Here is a 14,422-nt window from a genome sequence, read left to right as displayed (position 1 = left end):
AAGTTGGTACTTTCCTTTTATTTTGAAAAGGCATGTCCATGACATCCAAAAATCAATATTAGAGTATAAATAACACAAGAAGCATGTGAATGGGTTGTGGAGAAGGTTGTGGAGAAGTCCATAGTCAAAGGTTTTTACATCAGTTGCAAGCAGTTGTTTTACAAACAATGCAAGCAGATCAATCTCTCCACCGATGGCCACATCCGATATCGCAGCATTTGTAGAATGTGGTCATAGGTTCATCTGCCGATCTGGTCTGAATCTGCATAAAGTATGCCCGAAGATGGCCGCACTTGGGACAGGTTTCTGGGAGAAAAGAAAGTACACTAGATCTGAAAAAGGATTCAAAGACTTCCAACCAAAAGTTCATACATACTAATAACGTCACCGCTTCATTGAGTAGAACTGAGAGGCTTTATGTACGTGTAACTCAACTATATTGATCTTTACTGATCCATACAAATGTGCATACTATAAAACCAATGGGGGCTTGGGCGTAAAAAGTGTGGCCATTTACCAGGGGTAGAGTCCACATTTTCCCAAGCTGCCGCTCCACCAAGAACATCGTCGACTTCTTTAAGTTTAGGATAATTCCTGTTGTTGACCTTTAATGGGAAAAAGATGTCCAAAGCACACATTAGACTATGGCTTTTCAATGTTGACGTTACCAAAAAGTGGAATGCAATTACACTTTGACGGTTCACTGAATTGTCATGCAAATATTTGTCTATATATAAATATTTGAATATTTGACAGTGTCGGGGTGGCAGTTTGACAAGGTTTACCTTTCTTGTGATGTTGTGTACGTAGGGACAAGTGTTGCAGGCGAACCGCAGGCACTTCTGTCCCTCCTCGACAATCAAAACATTCCCACATGTGGGACAAAAAAGGAGCATGTTGCAAACGGTGTATTCCAAGAACAGCTAGACAACGACAGAGTGACTCATTTGAATACACGGGTTGTTAATGTTGGCCAGAATTACGCCTCCAATTGCTTTCAAATATATGTTTTAATAACTCGGGCATGGACGTCTGGAATACAACCGAGAGGCGGAAGCGTGGCGGAAGTGGCCGATATGGTGCAACTTCGTCTGATGCTCGATATGATACAATGAATTTAGAAGACAACATATTGATAACGTAGTAAAACGATAAAGTAAAACGAAAAAATATATGCATACATATATAAGCATATATTGTTTTTTTTATGTGCAATACTTTTAATTTTACAGCGAACAACAACGTGGGATAAAAGTACAAATATTGTGTCCTCATAAACTATCTTTTGTTTCCCTCCGGAATGATATTCGTAAAGGACACTGTCATGTTGTGGACTGTTGTCGCATGTTACATGAGTACGTTAAGGCTTTATTTCTGTAAACAAACACCATTTTGTTCTGGTTGTAAAATAGATCAAACAATACTGTTTGTAGCCTAAACAGTATTTATTTGTACTAGTGAAAGCAATCTCAACGGTTCACAATAGGAGCAATGGTGAAAGTCTAATGCAAGACGATGATGGAGATGCAAGATGAACCCCCTGGAGGGGTAATACCTTCAGTAAAAGATGAAGAGTTAGAAGAAGAGGAGGCTGGGACGACGGACTTAATAGATGATGCGGAGGAAGACGAAGAAGCTCTCCCCCACTCAGAGATCTTGGACATTTTCGAAGAGGGTCTTGCTCGTCTTGTGCAGGATCCTCTTCTTTGTGATCTTCCAATACAGGTACGATACAAACATGACAGATAACAGTGTTCTCGTTGGTGTTGGTGTGTTAACAAATCTATAATCTTCATTTGAAGGTGACATTGGAGGAGATTAATTCGCAAATCGCTTTGGAATATGGCCAGGCGATGACTGTCAAGGTTTTAAAAGCAGACGGCGAGACCATGCGTAAGTTTAAATACAAAAAACGTATTTTTTTAAATCCTGTCATGAGTTAGACATCATATTGCCCAACAGACAGTGGAACACATCCATTTTGCATATTCATAATCTGTCGATCTGTAGAGAAAACCTGCTCCCTGTGTTTGAAATATTCTGTTTCTTCCTATCAGCTATAGTGGTGATACAGAATGCCAGTGTGCTGGATCTTAAGAAAGCCATCCAGAGGTTCATGGAGCTCAAGCAGCAGCGCGAAGGAGGGGTGAAATACGTTAGCTGGTATGCACCCCACCCACCACCTAATAACCCACAAGGGTATTTGTGTTTTTTCATTACATATGTTGCCATTCCGAACTGACTGACATTGTTTCTATCTTATTTCACAGGACATATGTCTGGAGGACTTATGCTTTGGTATTTCAAGGGGAAAAGATGGAAGATGACAACACAAGACTAAAAGAGTAAGTCTAGAAGTTATCTGGTCCTCTCAAATGTCAAACTTTTGACTCTGATCATAATTATCTTTTGTCTGTATTTCTTTCTTTAGCTACGGAATCAGGAACAGAGATGAAGTAACGTTCATGAAGAAGCTTAAGAGAAAGTAGCCTGGTGTGGAATAATTGCACCTGTGAGACCTAACACTGGAAGGTGTTGTGTATAGCAAGTACAGCTTGCAGACTTCAATCAAATGCTGTACGAGAAAACATCTAATGTTGACTGACACTTCGTAAAAACATTTTTTTTTAGGACATTAACATATAATAGCATCATAGTGTTATTACTTTTACAGCAATTGTAAATCAATTTTTTGATCTCTATGAGAGCCTTTATTCATACAATATATTTTTTTATGTTTAATTTCTTGATTACTTGTCATATTTGAATATGAATAAACTTACATTTTATAAAAACATACATTTTTGTACAATTATTATTCTTTAAAAATGAGTATTTTGTATTTCACAAGATTTTAGTTAACTTGACTAAAATTATTTAATTGTTAATGCTGGCTAGTATATCGTATTGCAGCCAATGGCCTTTCTGTGATGAAAAAGATCAGAGATTAGCATTACTCTATTTTTATTATTATAAGGATGACAAATGATGTTGTACTGGTGCATAATTGGTACTGATGCATGTCAGATGTGCGTATTTTAGTGATGTACATTACAGAAAGATCAAATATTGTTTATATTTACCATAAAATAAAAAATAAAGATTACAGGACATAGTCCCTTTTCAAAAGAGTATATGATTTGGCCGGTCAAATAAATTATATAATAGCGTACATGACAATTTAGAAGTCATGATTTGAGGCACTAACTAGGATTAACTTAATTGAGCTGATCATTCATAATTGGTACTGATGCATGGTTATATAATTACTGTTTTATTTTAATACATTTTCGGTGTAAATTATTTTAGTATTTTGATTTAGTGCAATTCTTTGTTTCTAGTTGGAGACAGTAGATGTCACTATAGTACAACTATTCAGTTAATCAGACAAATCAAAAGCTGATTTAATCAAATCAAAAATAATCCATACTGTAAATAAAATACATTCAGAAAATATGTCCCTAAATACTATTCTCCAATTGAGTGATACTTGTATGAATAACTTTTAACATCTAAATATTAATCCTATCCACCAGGGAATATTACCGATTGTAATCATCTATCAAATACAATTTGATAGATGGACATTAAAAATTATTATTAATAAATAGCAATAACACAAAACGTTTAGAAGGGCTTTTTTTTTTTTTTTACATGTAAGTAAATATGATGGACATTCTTACATATGTTTGGAAATTAACATTTTTTGTCTTTATTCGTTTCTGTATCATGTAGAGCCAGATAGCCGTAGTGCTGCTAATGCAGACTGCATTGTTACAAAAACAAAACTTCAGCACACATCCGCTGAAAAGTGCATTAACCCCATTTTGTACCTTTTTTTTTTTTTTTTTTACAATACCGGAAAGACTATTTAGACATTAGAGGAAACACAGTATAATATGAAGACAATTGTTGGATACCAGGTGGTATAGGTCAAAGTTGAGAGGTGGTTGAAAAAAACCACTGGAGCAGAAGTAAAAAATGTAATACATGTAAAAACAGTCTGTACATAATAGTCTCAAGAAGTCTTTGACTGAACTTTGTACTCAAATAAAAGTACTACAATATCAAATGTACTTATGCATGTATGTCATTATAAAAATGTAGAAAAAGTAAAAATACTGTATCTTTCCACGTAGTGTGAAGTCACATTCACAATCTGAATATGCAGTTATCCAGTTTTGGTTGGCTTAATAGTTTCTCGCTATTGTTAGCAGAAAAACAATTAACTAGTTGATGGTTGAGCAGGTATGAAAAAGCCTCCCAATAATACAAAATGCAAAAAGAAAAAAATGTGTTCTGAAATGTAGTGGAGAATGATAGGGTCCACATACTTTCAAAGTATTTGAGTTAAAGTACAAGTACTTTCAAACCCAGCCAGCATTTCAGCTGACAATGTCATTTTTCAAAGTTTAACAACTGTGTTGTTAATCACAAAACACCCAAATTGTATTCCCATCCCATGGAATAATACAACTGTTTACAACACCTTGAAGAAAACACTGGGTGAAGCTAGCTTGAAGCTAGAAAAAAATAGTCAGCTAGAGTTAGCATGAATGCTCAGGGAAAGCACAAAGCTACACACTAGTTTTTCTGGAAAAGTACAAACTTTGTACAAACTTCCTCTTAAATTACCACGACGTGACCGGGAATGACCCCAAAGCGACCTTATTCCCAGTTTAACTGAAATTCCGGGGATTCCAGGAAGTCGGAAGAGAAGACCCCTGATTCGGGGGACATTCCCAGGTGAGTGCCTGCGTCCTCGTGGCCGTGCGACGGTAAGGTGGTGAGGTCCAGCCAGTCCATAGTGTCCAGATGGGCGCTGTGCAGGTGGCCGGCCGGGGGCAGCGTGGTGCTATCACTGAAGTCCAGCTCCATGTGACTGACCAGCGGATGCTCCAGCAGCTGTTTGTGCAGCGTGCCTTCTATCAGCGTCTCCATGGTTACCAAGGCCATCAAGCCGGACGAGGGCTGGTTGAGGGCGGTGGTGGCGGCCGGGGGCTGCGCCACTTGGATGTGAGCCGGGGGGCGGGACAACACCGTGTTGATGGGCAGGGTGGTGACGTTGGCCGTCACCGGGGTGAGCTTGTCCGGGTACGACGGGTCCTGTCTGATGAAGGGGGTGATTTCTGGAAATAGGTGGACGAAGATGAGTGTGAGTGTGTGAGTGTCAAATCGACTGGAAAAATATTTAAAGGTGACATATTGCACCACCAGGTGTGCGTGTGATTAGCTGGTACGAGCCGTTTAGAAAATCGGCCTCTTCTGACATCACAAGAGGGCGTGTCCACCTAGAAGGTGGACTGATCCATCCCAGCACACATCTAGGTGGACACGCCCACTTGTGATTTCAGAAGAGGTAGATTTAAAAAAACGGCTTGTAACGGCTAATCACACTCACACCTGGTGGTGTGATATGTCACCTTGAATCGACTACACGTCTTGTCATATTTTTACCTCCACTTTCAATCAACACGTCAAACAGGTCGTCCATGTGTTGGCTGAGAGCGTTGGGGACCTGCAGAGCCAACCAAAAATAGGTTTGTGAGGAATTTTGAGTCAACATTCAATGATGATATAGAGGCTTGAAAGTCTTTTGCTTTACCTGCATAGCGGTTTGCATGCAGCGGGTCTGTTTGACAGCGTCCTCGTAGCGCGGTGGGTCTTTACATTTCAGGCTCATGGGTGGCTGTAGAAGATTATGAAATCATAGAACATTCAATGACGATGGTTAACGTCTGACACACCCCTGTTTGATACCCACTCCATGGCCACATTTATGTCAAATTATGTAAAGAACGATGTGAGGAAACACACAATTATTTATTGAGGAAAAACTCTGATAAAAGTCAGTATCCAAAGCATACAATCGACTAAATGACTAAATGTGAACGCATTGGTCAGGATGGACCGTGGAAGTAGTGGCGGAGCGTCTACTCACAGGGGCAGTGTTGAGTAAATGTTGAGCCGTGTCTTCTGCGGCGTGGCTCTGCGCGGCCCTCTCCCTCACCTGGGAGCTGAGGCCCGGGGAGGTGCTCAGCGGACTAGGCTGTGGAAACATCAGCACAAAGGCAAGGTAAAAGTGTGCCCAATTAAACACCCTCTTAGGAGGTGTGCAAGCATTCAGTGCAGATCTGTGCTAGAAGAGGATATTTCAGGTCATATTGGCCCACCCAAATTTGCGTCTTTGCACTGGATACATGCCTAAACTGGGCTTTTGTCATTCCAAACCCTATATATATATATATTCCTGTTGGATTTACACAGTATCAGGCCAAATGTGTATTTTGTACCGTATTTTTGCCAAATATCAGAACCGTAAGAATGGCTCTGCGCCGTGATTTGCTTTGGTGATCTAGCCCAGTTTATCCCATTCCATGCATGCTATCTAATCATAGCATAAATGATGACCCCCCCCCCCCCCCCTTCCGAAAGTTAAACTTAGCATCATCCAAAGCATAACATTCAACTGCCTCTTACATAAAGGTTTGGAAAAAAAAGTACATTGATGATGAAAAAGGGGACGCAAAAAAGGACAGAGACGTCCTTCCTCACCTGTGTCCTCGGACCGGGGGGGCTGTGGCACTGCCGCTGTAACGAACCAGAGGCTTCATGTTTCTGCGGCATCAGTCCTTGAGTCTGGCTATTGTCTGGGGCCCCGCCGGTCACAGCCGCGTGCCGTCTGCCGTCGGGCTGCTTGACTGTCGCCGCGGCTACGGCCTGGTGCTGCAGTCGAGCCCCCGCCGGCTGCAGTGTTTGAGTCGGAGGCGACGTCCGTTGACGTCCCAAGAAGAACTGCGGCGGGGCGCTCCGCTCCGGGCTCCGCTCCGGAGTGCTCCCGTCGGGAGAGCCGCAGAACTCCTCTTTGACCCGAACGGGAAGCGGGGGGCTGTGCCTCCGCTGCTGCCCCGCCGCCGCCGCCGCCACCGCTGCCACCGCCCTCTCCTCCTCCTGGTGGCCGCCCCGCTTCTCCACCTCCAGCTGCAGCTTCAGCGCCTCCACCAGCCTCTGCTCCCGCTCCAGCTGCCTCATCAGATCCTCGATCTGACGCTGCTTCTCCTGGAGCCGCTGGTCCTTCTCCAGGCCCCAGCACGCTGCCCCTCCCCCCCCGCCGCCGCCGCCGCCGCCGCCGCCGCCGCCGCCGCCGCCGCGGGGGCCCGCCGCCGCCGCCGCCTCCTCCTGGGAGGACGGGGGGGGAGCCGGGTGCGTCTCTGAGTCCGTCACGCCCCTTTCCTCCAGGCCCATCCTGGACACCTTGAAGGCCACTGGAGACACCGGGGGAGTGGACCTGGGAGGGTTTTCACACTTTGGTACCCTAGCGCCGGCGGCGGCGGCGCCGGGTGAGACTCCCGTCTCCAAGGCGACAGCGACAGACGTCGGGCCGCCCTTTGACCTCTCGTGATGCGAGCGCAGCCTCTCCTCGTTCTTGGTGCCGGAGACGAGGAGGCCCCTCAGCTTCAGCTCCGCCTTCAGCTCGGCCACCTGTTGGTTTCAAAGGAGAACGTCTCTGTGTCTTAATGGAGCTCCATCACAGCCGATGCTTATTTATTTTATTATTAACAAATGGTTCCATCAAAAAGGGCCGGTCATAATGTCACCTTCATCTCATCCACATTGTAGGGTAAGTGATCTGACATGCTAGGGGGCGGAGTCCGGGTGGAATGCGCCGGGCCATCGCTATAGTGATAAAGGCAGCATGCACAGTGGAAAGGTTAGTCACAGTCGCCTTCTCCCCCCCCCCCCCTTCATGACCTCACTCTGATGTAAATAAACAAGACAACATGTGGGAGAACACTCAAAACACCAAAGGCACTCTTATACAGCACAACAGCAATCTTTTAACCCTCAACGAGGGCAGACTGGAAACATATGCTGTGTATTTCACAGAGAGGCAACAGCTGGGTTGGAAACATCCGCAGCAAGATATGTCCAAGTCCAAAAAAAACGTTTTCACCAGGACTTGGAAAAGCAATCTGAAAGTACCGTTTCTTGTTAGAGAAACTGAAAATGTTGTAGACCAAATCGGCCAAATCAAATAATAATAGTAATAATAATAATAATAATAATCATATGCTTGTGCGGCCGCCCTGCAGGCGAAATCCTTGGCCTTGCAAAGTGTTTTTCAGAGGGTGGGATGAAGGTACCTTAACGTGGCAGGCTGCGCGGCCGCTTGGCAAACGTAGCGCTGCTGCTGCTGCTGCTGCTGCTGCTGCTGCTGCTGCTGCTGCTGCTGCTGCTGGTTCAGGATCTGCAGCTGCAGGAACTGCTGCTGCTGCTGCAGGAGACGCACGTAGGCCGAGTCCAGGGGGGCGTCGTGGCCGGCGTCCTGCTTCTGGTCGGGCGGGACGTACTGGTGGTACTTGAGCTTCTTCACGCGGGGCTTCGGGTCCTTGCTGCCCTTCTTGCCCCGGTTCTTGTCGGCGGCGCTCGACCTGGGCTGGCTTTGCTGTGTGGACCACCGGGGGAGACGACCAGCCGGAGAGCGACGGACAAACCGTTACAGCGGGCAGGAAAGTACGCGTCACCGCTCAAGATGTTCCGGGTTCAAATCCCGTATTCCTGCAGTGTTCTTGTATGCAGCGTTCCTGAGCAGGATACCTCATGTCTACCTTTTTCATTGATGCCATACATCTCATAATCACTGCGAGTGGCCCTGGAATCATGCTGGAAGTGCGTGCTAAATAGAATAATTGTAACAAGTAAAGGACCAACTGGAGGATGAGGGAAGGGTCTGTGTGATCTCCAGCCAGTGTTCTGAGGCAACGCACTGTGAGTCCCGTAAACAGAGTATTACCGTTTCAACTAACCAGGGGGGACATTGCCAAAACACCAAGAGAGAAAGTCAGGATGTGGAACTGGGGAGTAGGAAGTGGGTGTAATGCGGTCCTTATTGTTTTACAACCTGGAATCCAAGCAGGCACATGAAAATGCCTTGTTCATTCAAACTGGGTTATGCATGACCATAGCTAAAGCCAAACAGGCTAAAATCATTCCACTATCCTATTCCGTGGTGAAAAGACAGTTTGACTTCGAGCCCCTGAGGGTGACAATTTATTCACTCTTTGCTTTTTATGGTTTTTATGCCGTATATTTCACACACTCTTAAGATGTACGCAATTTGACCCCCGTTCAAAAAGAATATGCGCAGCTGTTTTAGTAGTTAAACTCCTTCTGACACCTTTCTTTTGCGTTACTTTGGCTAAGTGCTGATTTTAAACTCTTGAACTAATGGAGTTTTCAGTCTGACAAAACACAGATCATCTGTCCTCCCCTTTTAGATATTCAATCACTCAAGACGGGGACTATAATATCAGCTTATATATATATATATCAGGACGTGAACAGTAATGAGTGATGAGTGACTTTCGAGGGAATCGAACCAAAACGTAACCGAGTTTGTTTCGATTGCAAACCTGAGATGCGATTTTACATAATCCAAATCATATCCAGCAATAATATTACTGGCCACTTTTTATTCCTAACCATCCAATCCCGGCCCCCCCCCCCTCCCCCCCGCCCCCTCCCCCCCATAACATTAATGAATCCCAGGCCCACCTTGACGAGGAAGGGCCCTCGAACAGGCGGGGCCGCGGGGGTGAGAACCGGCAGGACGGCCAGATGCGTGCCGGGCTGCTGCTGCTGCTGCTCCACCGTGGTGGTGGTGGTGGTGGTGGTGGTGCCGCCCCCGAGGGCGGGGGAGTCTGGGGGGGACTTGGGGGCGAGCGGAGAGCCCGTCTGGGAGGACCCACCGACCACAGACAGGAACCACATGACGGATCCGGCAGGAGGGGGCAACGGCACGGAGGGGAACGCACGCAGGCGTGTTAATCATTAGCAGCGTCATCATCATCCCGCACCGGCGCGGGGGGGGAGGGGGGGGGGGGGGGGTGAACGAGGGAGGAACAAGGAAACATTTACTGGAAGCACTTCAGTCAACCAGCTGTGTTTGTCTGATCTGTTGTTCCCTGTTAAATTAAAAGGAATAAATTGTGAAATACCGGAATAATATCTGTGTGACGCACGTGCGCGTGTGTGTGTGCGTCTGTGTGTGTGTGCGTGCGTGCGTGAGTGTGCGCGCGTGCGTGCGTGTGTGTGTGTGTGCGTGTGGGCTGCGGCAGGTCTGCTGTGCATACCATGAACGTACACACCGCTTATCAGTACCTGAGTCAAAGGACGCTTCAGGTATAAAATATGCTGGAGTCAGGAGTCTGTGCGTGCACAACAAAGGCCTCGTTGTGTTCGCCCCGGTGTCGATGACTTACCGGCAGGGTGTGGTTTTGGCAGGCAGGAGGCAGACCAGACTCTGTCCTCGTGGCCTCTCCCGGGGCGGCAGACGTGACTTGTTGTGGTGTTTGTTTAGGGGTCTGCTCCGCAGACGCTGCAGCCGGTCGGGAGTCAGTACTGTTCTCGTCAAACTCGTACACATCCTGTACTTTGGGGTCGTTCCCCTGGTCGGCTACGGGAACAGTCACAACAACACAGGGAACAGAAAGAGCATTCATTTTTAGAGCAGTGTGTGACGACCGTACCTGTGTCGGTTTACGCCGGGCCGGATTGTTTTGGGTATCTGGTGTGTGACTGGTCATTTCTTAACATCAGGAAGACATTATTATAGAATTTCAGTAAGAACAGGGCGATGAGTTCTTGTTACTTGTGGTAGGTATGTATGAAGAATAAACTGTACGTGTTGTAAGGCAATTTGTATTGCGCTAACAACTTGTTGCACACATATTCTGGAACTGTGGGATTCAGGTTGCACTATCACACAAATATGACCCAGATTGCCCCAAAAATATGTTGTCTGTAGCGTGCATTTATTTGACCCTGTTTCAGCTGTTTCACCGTTCTCAGGCCCATTCAGAATATGTTGACTCACTTTGCCTCAAACTCTCCTAGCATGCATCTTTTGATGGGTGAAACCACATGAATGTGCTTCCCAAGGGATCCGCTGTTCTGCTCCCCCCAGGAACTCTCTCCCTCCACACATCCACCACCAACGGGACCGGTCTGAAACCCGCCTGCCCCCCCCCCCCCCCCCCCCGTTTCCTCTCGTGAGTGTCTTCATTGTCTGGTTTATTTTGTGTTTTGTTATTTAACTGCCGTAGTCATGTTCTTATACTGCACTGTCATATCCCCTTTCTGCCCAATTAGCTGTGGTTCTTGAGCCGGTTCCGTTTGGGGTTCTTGGATCCCGCCAACGGCTCCAACAGTTCTGAGCGGAGCTGTCGTGATGTCGTGAGGATGCGTCATCAACGGAGGGCCCTGCGCGATGCACGCCGGGAGTAAACCGTAGCACGCTCTTTTTCCTTCCTCTCGTGTGTGTGTGTGTGTGTGTGTTTGCACATGTGTACCTGTGTGTGTGTGTGTGTGTGTGTGTGTGTGTACCTGTGTGTGTGTGTGCGTGTGCACGCGCACATGTGTACACACACACACACACACACACACACACACACCTGTTGAATTGGACACGCCCATTGATGTCATCAGGGTTCGCACGCCAGGTCAAGCTATTTATTTTTGGGGATCGAGCCCGGGAACCAACGTTTGGGTTCCGAACCAACGTTTGGGTTCCGAACCAAATCGTTTTTTTGTTTTAATTGCTCCAAATGGTACAAATCAGGGTTCGCGAACCGGAACGGCGGTCGTCGCATGTTGGTGGGAAAGGGGTACGAGAGGGCCTCGATCAGAAGCCTGACTAGAATGATTGGCCTTCCTCTTTTTATAGCTGTACAATTTCACCGTAATCTTTTGGACAATCCACCTTATTCCGGGCTAAACAATGCACGCCGCCATGACGACCAGTCCGGTTTCCCATTTCCGGTTAACAGCGAGAATACGAAGCTGGTAGTACTTTAGTGAGAGGATGAGTTCGGGCTCCACTTGCCACTTTGACCTGATGTAATATATAACTGTAATATATAGCTTTTAAAGCCATCGCCGTGGCCTTCAAGGTACGCGCTGGCGGTGTGAATGCGCTAGCCGCTACGTAAACAAGCACTCGACCGGAAATGGAAAACCGGCGGGCCGCTATGAATCATGGGAAATAGAACGGTGGCGGAATAAGGTGGATTGGGACATAATTATCTAGGATGACGGTGGGATGTCTCTCTACCGGTGGGATGGCCCGTAGCGCCGGCAGCGGCGGCGGCGACGGCGGGCAGGATGTTCTTCACCATCAGCTCCAAGGGGCCGGGCCGCTGGGCCAGCTTCTCCTTCAGGTCGTCAGCCAGCCGGGCCCGCTTCAGCCTCAGCTGGGTGGCCTGCAGGGAGGGCTCGGCCTGGGTCTCTGAGCACGCACACACACACACACACACACACACACACACACACACGTGCAGACACACACACACACAGGTACACGCGTGCAGACACACACACACACACACACACACACACACATGTACACGCATGCACGCACACACACACACACACACACACACACACACAGACATGCACACGCACAGACACACACATGCACACACACACACATGCACACACACACACACACACACATACACACACACACACACACACACACACACACACACACACACACAGACATGCACACGCAGACACACACATGCACACACACACACACACACACACACATACACACACACACACACACACACACACACACACAGACATGCACACGCAGACACACACATGCACACACACACACACACACACACACACACACACAGGCGTGCACACACACATACACACACACACACACACACACACACACACACACACACACACACACACACACACACACACAGGTACGCACGTGCAAACACACACACACACACACACAAAGACACACACCCAGATTGAGCAATCAGCTTTCGCTCTTGATCTTCCTAAAAACTCTGGGGTGGCTCTGATGAATCCCACGCCGTCCCGGTACGACCGCACAGGGCGCAGACATTCGCAAATCAACTCTTGTGTTTATCTGTCTGAAAATACAAATACGAAGAAAAAAAAACAAAAAAAACCCCGCAGACGGGGCCGGTGAGTGTGCGTCGCAGTGCGTGCGCTCTGATTACCTTGCAGGATGTGCATGCGGACCAGCTCCGATCGCTCCGGTCGGTTGCAGATCTTGTGCTTCAAGAAGTTCCCGGTCTGCGGAGTTAAAAGCAAAGGCACGAGGATGGAAGGGTTAACATGCTGTGTGTGTGTGTGTCTCCGCCAGCCTGTACGTTATTCAATCCGCCCGCTGCCGCCCCTCACCCTGGCTCTCTCCAGGTGCCGGATCTGGTCGTGGAAGGCGGCAGGCATCTTCAGCGCTGCAGGGAAGTTCATAAACGTTATAGTTTCGCCGTTCGCAACACACACAAGTCATGTCGCAATATTTTCACACTGGCCCAGATGATCTGTTGTTATTTTAATGGCATTACATGATTTAGATGTTTTTAACTTCCTGGGTCGTTTCCCGTCTTGCGAATGTTCATTGTGAAATAATAGCAGCCATCACGCCATTTCCTTGGGGGGCAGCTTTGGATTTTGCCATTTAGTATTATGATTTAGTAACATAACTAACCCTTTATTCAAACATCAGTTTGAGTAAAGTAGACCGTTAACAGTAAAGTTAAACTGCAACACAGGTGTACAGTCATCTAGTTATTTGTGTTTGTACAGTTTATTTACATGGAGTGTCCACTTTAGTTGGCAGTGTAAATGCTAACAGTTTGTGTGAAGCTGTAAGGCCAGGTTCCCAGACTAGCCAAATTGGCCATTATACGCTCCATTGGCTTTTAGCACTAATTTCCTTGGAGGGGGGGTGGGGGTGGGGGTGGGGGGGGGTCAGTATTGAGGAGTATGGTATGTCAGAGGAACAAAGCAAAACATTCTTGCTCATCACCCAAAACCCCGGTGAATACCTACCATAATCTGTGTGTGTGTGTACGTGCATGTGTGTGTGTGTGTGTGTGCTCGCGTGCCTGTGCATGTGTGTGTGTGTGTGTTGTCCGGGGAGGGTCGAGTGGTGAAGCCAAGCCACAGAGAGGGGGTTAACTAACCCGAGAGAGTGACTCATGTCGTCATCTGGAGCATGACTCAAACAAACAACAGTCTCACCCCCCCAGCAAGGCCGAAACACAATGTTCAGTCTCTCTGCTAGAGACTCTCTCTGTCTCCAGAGGGCCGTGCTTACAACCAGCAGATACTGAAAAACTGGGACTCCTACTAATACACTCATAGCGCCGCGGTGCTAAGCTAACCTAGAGTGTCTTTGAGCTGAGCTTGCTCCCTCGGCTCCTGACAGCACGGGGGATTATACGGAGAAGGGAGTCCTTCCTAGCAGCACTCTGCTGGCCCGGTGATTAGCCTGACATGCATGTCTGTGGAGGTCTGGGACGCAGTGGGGGCGCTCCAGAAACCCGAGCACCCAGAGGAAACCCACATGATCCCCGGGAGAGGG

General features: G+C 47.3%; 3 protein-coding genes across 3 annotated transcripts in view; 1 reads left to right on the top strand and 2 right to left on the bottom strand.

The window, feature by feature from the left end:
* Positions 1 to 3: 3 nt before the first annotated feature.
* On the bottom strand, positions 4 to 1,059 carry polr3k (polymerase (RNA) III (DNA directed) polypeptide K). Its single transcript, XM_084470020.1, has 3 exons — positions 786 to 1,059; positions 518 to 605; positions 4 to 306 (listed from the first exon to the last, which is right to left on the bottom strand). Exons 1-3 carry the CDS (start codon positions 894 to 896, stop codon positions 179 to 181), a joined length of 327 nt encoding a protein of 108 aa, XP_084326146.1. The 5' UTR covers positions 897 to 1,059; the 3' UTR covers positions 4 to 178.
* Positions 1,060 to 1,331: 272 nt separating this feature from the next.
* Positions 1,332 to 2,694, top strand: snrnp25 (small nuclear ribonucleoprotein 25). The gene is made up of 5 exons (XM_084488866.1): positions 1,332 to 1,725; positions 1,803 to 1,893; positions 2,058 to 2,163; positions 2,271 to 2,345; positions 2,432 to 2,694. The coding sequence occupies exons 1-5, from the start codon at positions 1,516 to 1,518 to the stop codon at positions 2,487 to 2,489; spliced, it is 540 nt and encodes a 179-aa protein (XP_084344992.1). The 5' UTR covers positions 1,332 to 1,515; the 3' UTR covers positions 2,490 to 2,694.
* Positions 2,695 to 3,720: 1,026 nt separating this feature from the next.
* mrtfbb (myocardin related transcription factor Bb) overlaps positions 3,721 to 14,422 on the bottom strand; it is a 16,829-nt gene continuing 6,127 nt past the window's right edge. The window contains exons 3-14 of the mRNA XM_084488938.1: positions 13,234 to 13,289; positions 13,050 to 13,125; positions 12,113 to 12,286; positions 10,263 to 10,456; positions 9,556 to 9,735; positions 8,145 to 8,446; positions 7,599 to 7,677; positions 6,556 to 7,482; positions 5,942 to 6,049; positions 5,606 to 5,689; positions 5,458 to 5,518; positions 3,721 to 5,129 (exon numbers count right to left, since the gene is read on the bottom strand). Of these exons, the coding sequence (XP_084345064.1) occupies positions 4,669 to 5,129; positions 5,458 to 5,518; positions 5,606 to 5,689; positions 5,942 to 6,049; positions 6,556 to 7,482; positions 7,599 to 7,677; positions 8,145 to 8,446; positions 9,556 to 9,735; positions 10,263 to 10,456; positions 12,113 to 12,286; positions 13,050 to 13,125; positions 13,234 to 13,289 (2,702 nt within the window). The 3' untranslated portion in view covers positions 3,721 to 4,668. The remainder of the gene's footprint in view (positions 5,130 to 5,457; positions 5,519 to 5,605; positions 5,690 to 5,941; positions 6,050 to 6,555; positions 7,483 to 7,598; positions 7,678 to 8,144; positions 8,447 to 9,555; positions 9,736 to 10,262; positions 10,457 to 12,112; positions 12,287 to 13,049; positions 13,126 to 13,233; positions 13,290 to 14,422) is intronic.

This window comes from Micromesistius poutassou (assembly GCF_964030765.1).
Source record: "Micromesistius poutassou genome assembly, chromosome: 1".
NCBI lineage: Eukaryota > Metazoa > Chordata > Actinopteri > Gadiformes > Gadidae > Micromesistius > Micromesistius poutassou.
The sequence above is the reverse complement of the archived record's forward strand: the minus strand, read 5'-3'. Positions and strand labels throughout refer to the sequence as shown.

Excerpts from the sequence above, each read along its gene's own strand:
- polr3k (XM_084470020.1), bottom strand. The coding sequence starts at position 896 with ATGCTCCTTTTTTGTCCCACATGTGGGAATGTTTTGATTGTCGAGGAG. Across the intron at positions 606-785 it reads TACACAACATCACAAGAAAG|GTCAACAACAGGAATTATCC; the intron begins GTAAACCTTGTC and ends TTCCCATTAAAG. Across the intron at positions 307-517 it reads AAATGTGGACTCTACCCCTG|AAACCTGTCCCAAGTGCGGC; the intron begins GTAAATGGCCAC and ends CTTTTCTCCCAG.
- snrnp25 (XM_084488866.1), top strand. The coding sequence starts at position 1,516 with ATGATGGAGATGCAAGATGAACCCCCTGGAGGGGTAATACCTTCAGTA. Across the intron at positions 1,726-1,802 it reads TTTGTGATCTTCCAATACAG|GTGACATTGGAGGAGATTAA; the intron begins GTACGATACAAA and ends CTTCATTTGAAG. Across the intron at positions 2,164-2,270 it reads GGGGTGAAATACGTTAGCTG|GACATATGTCTGGAGGACTT; the intron begins GTATGCACCCCA and ends CTTATTTCACAG.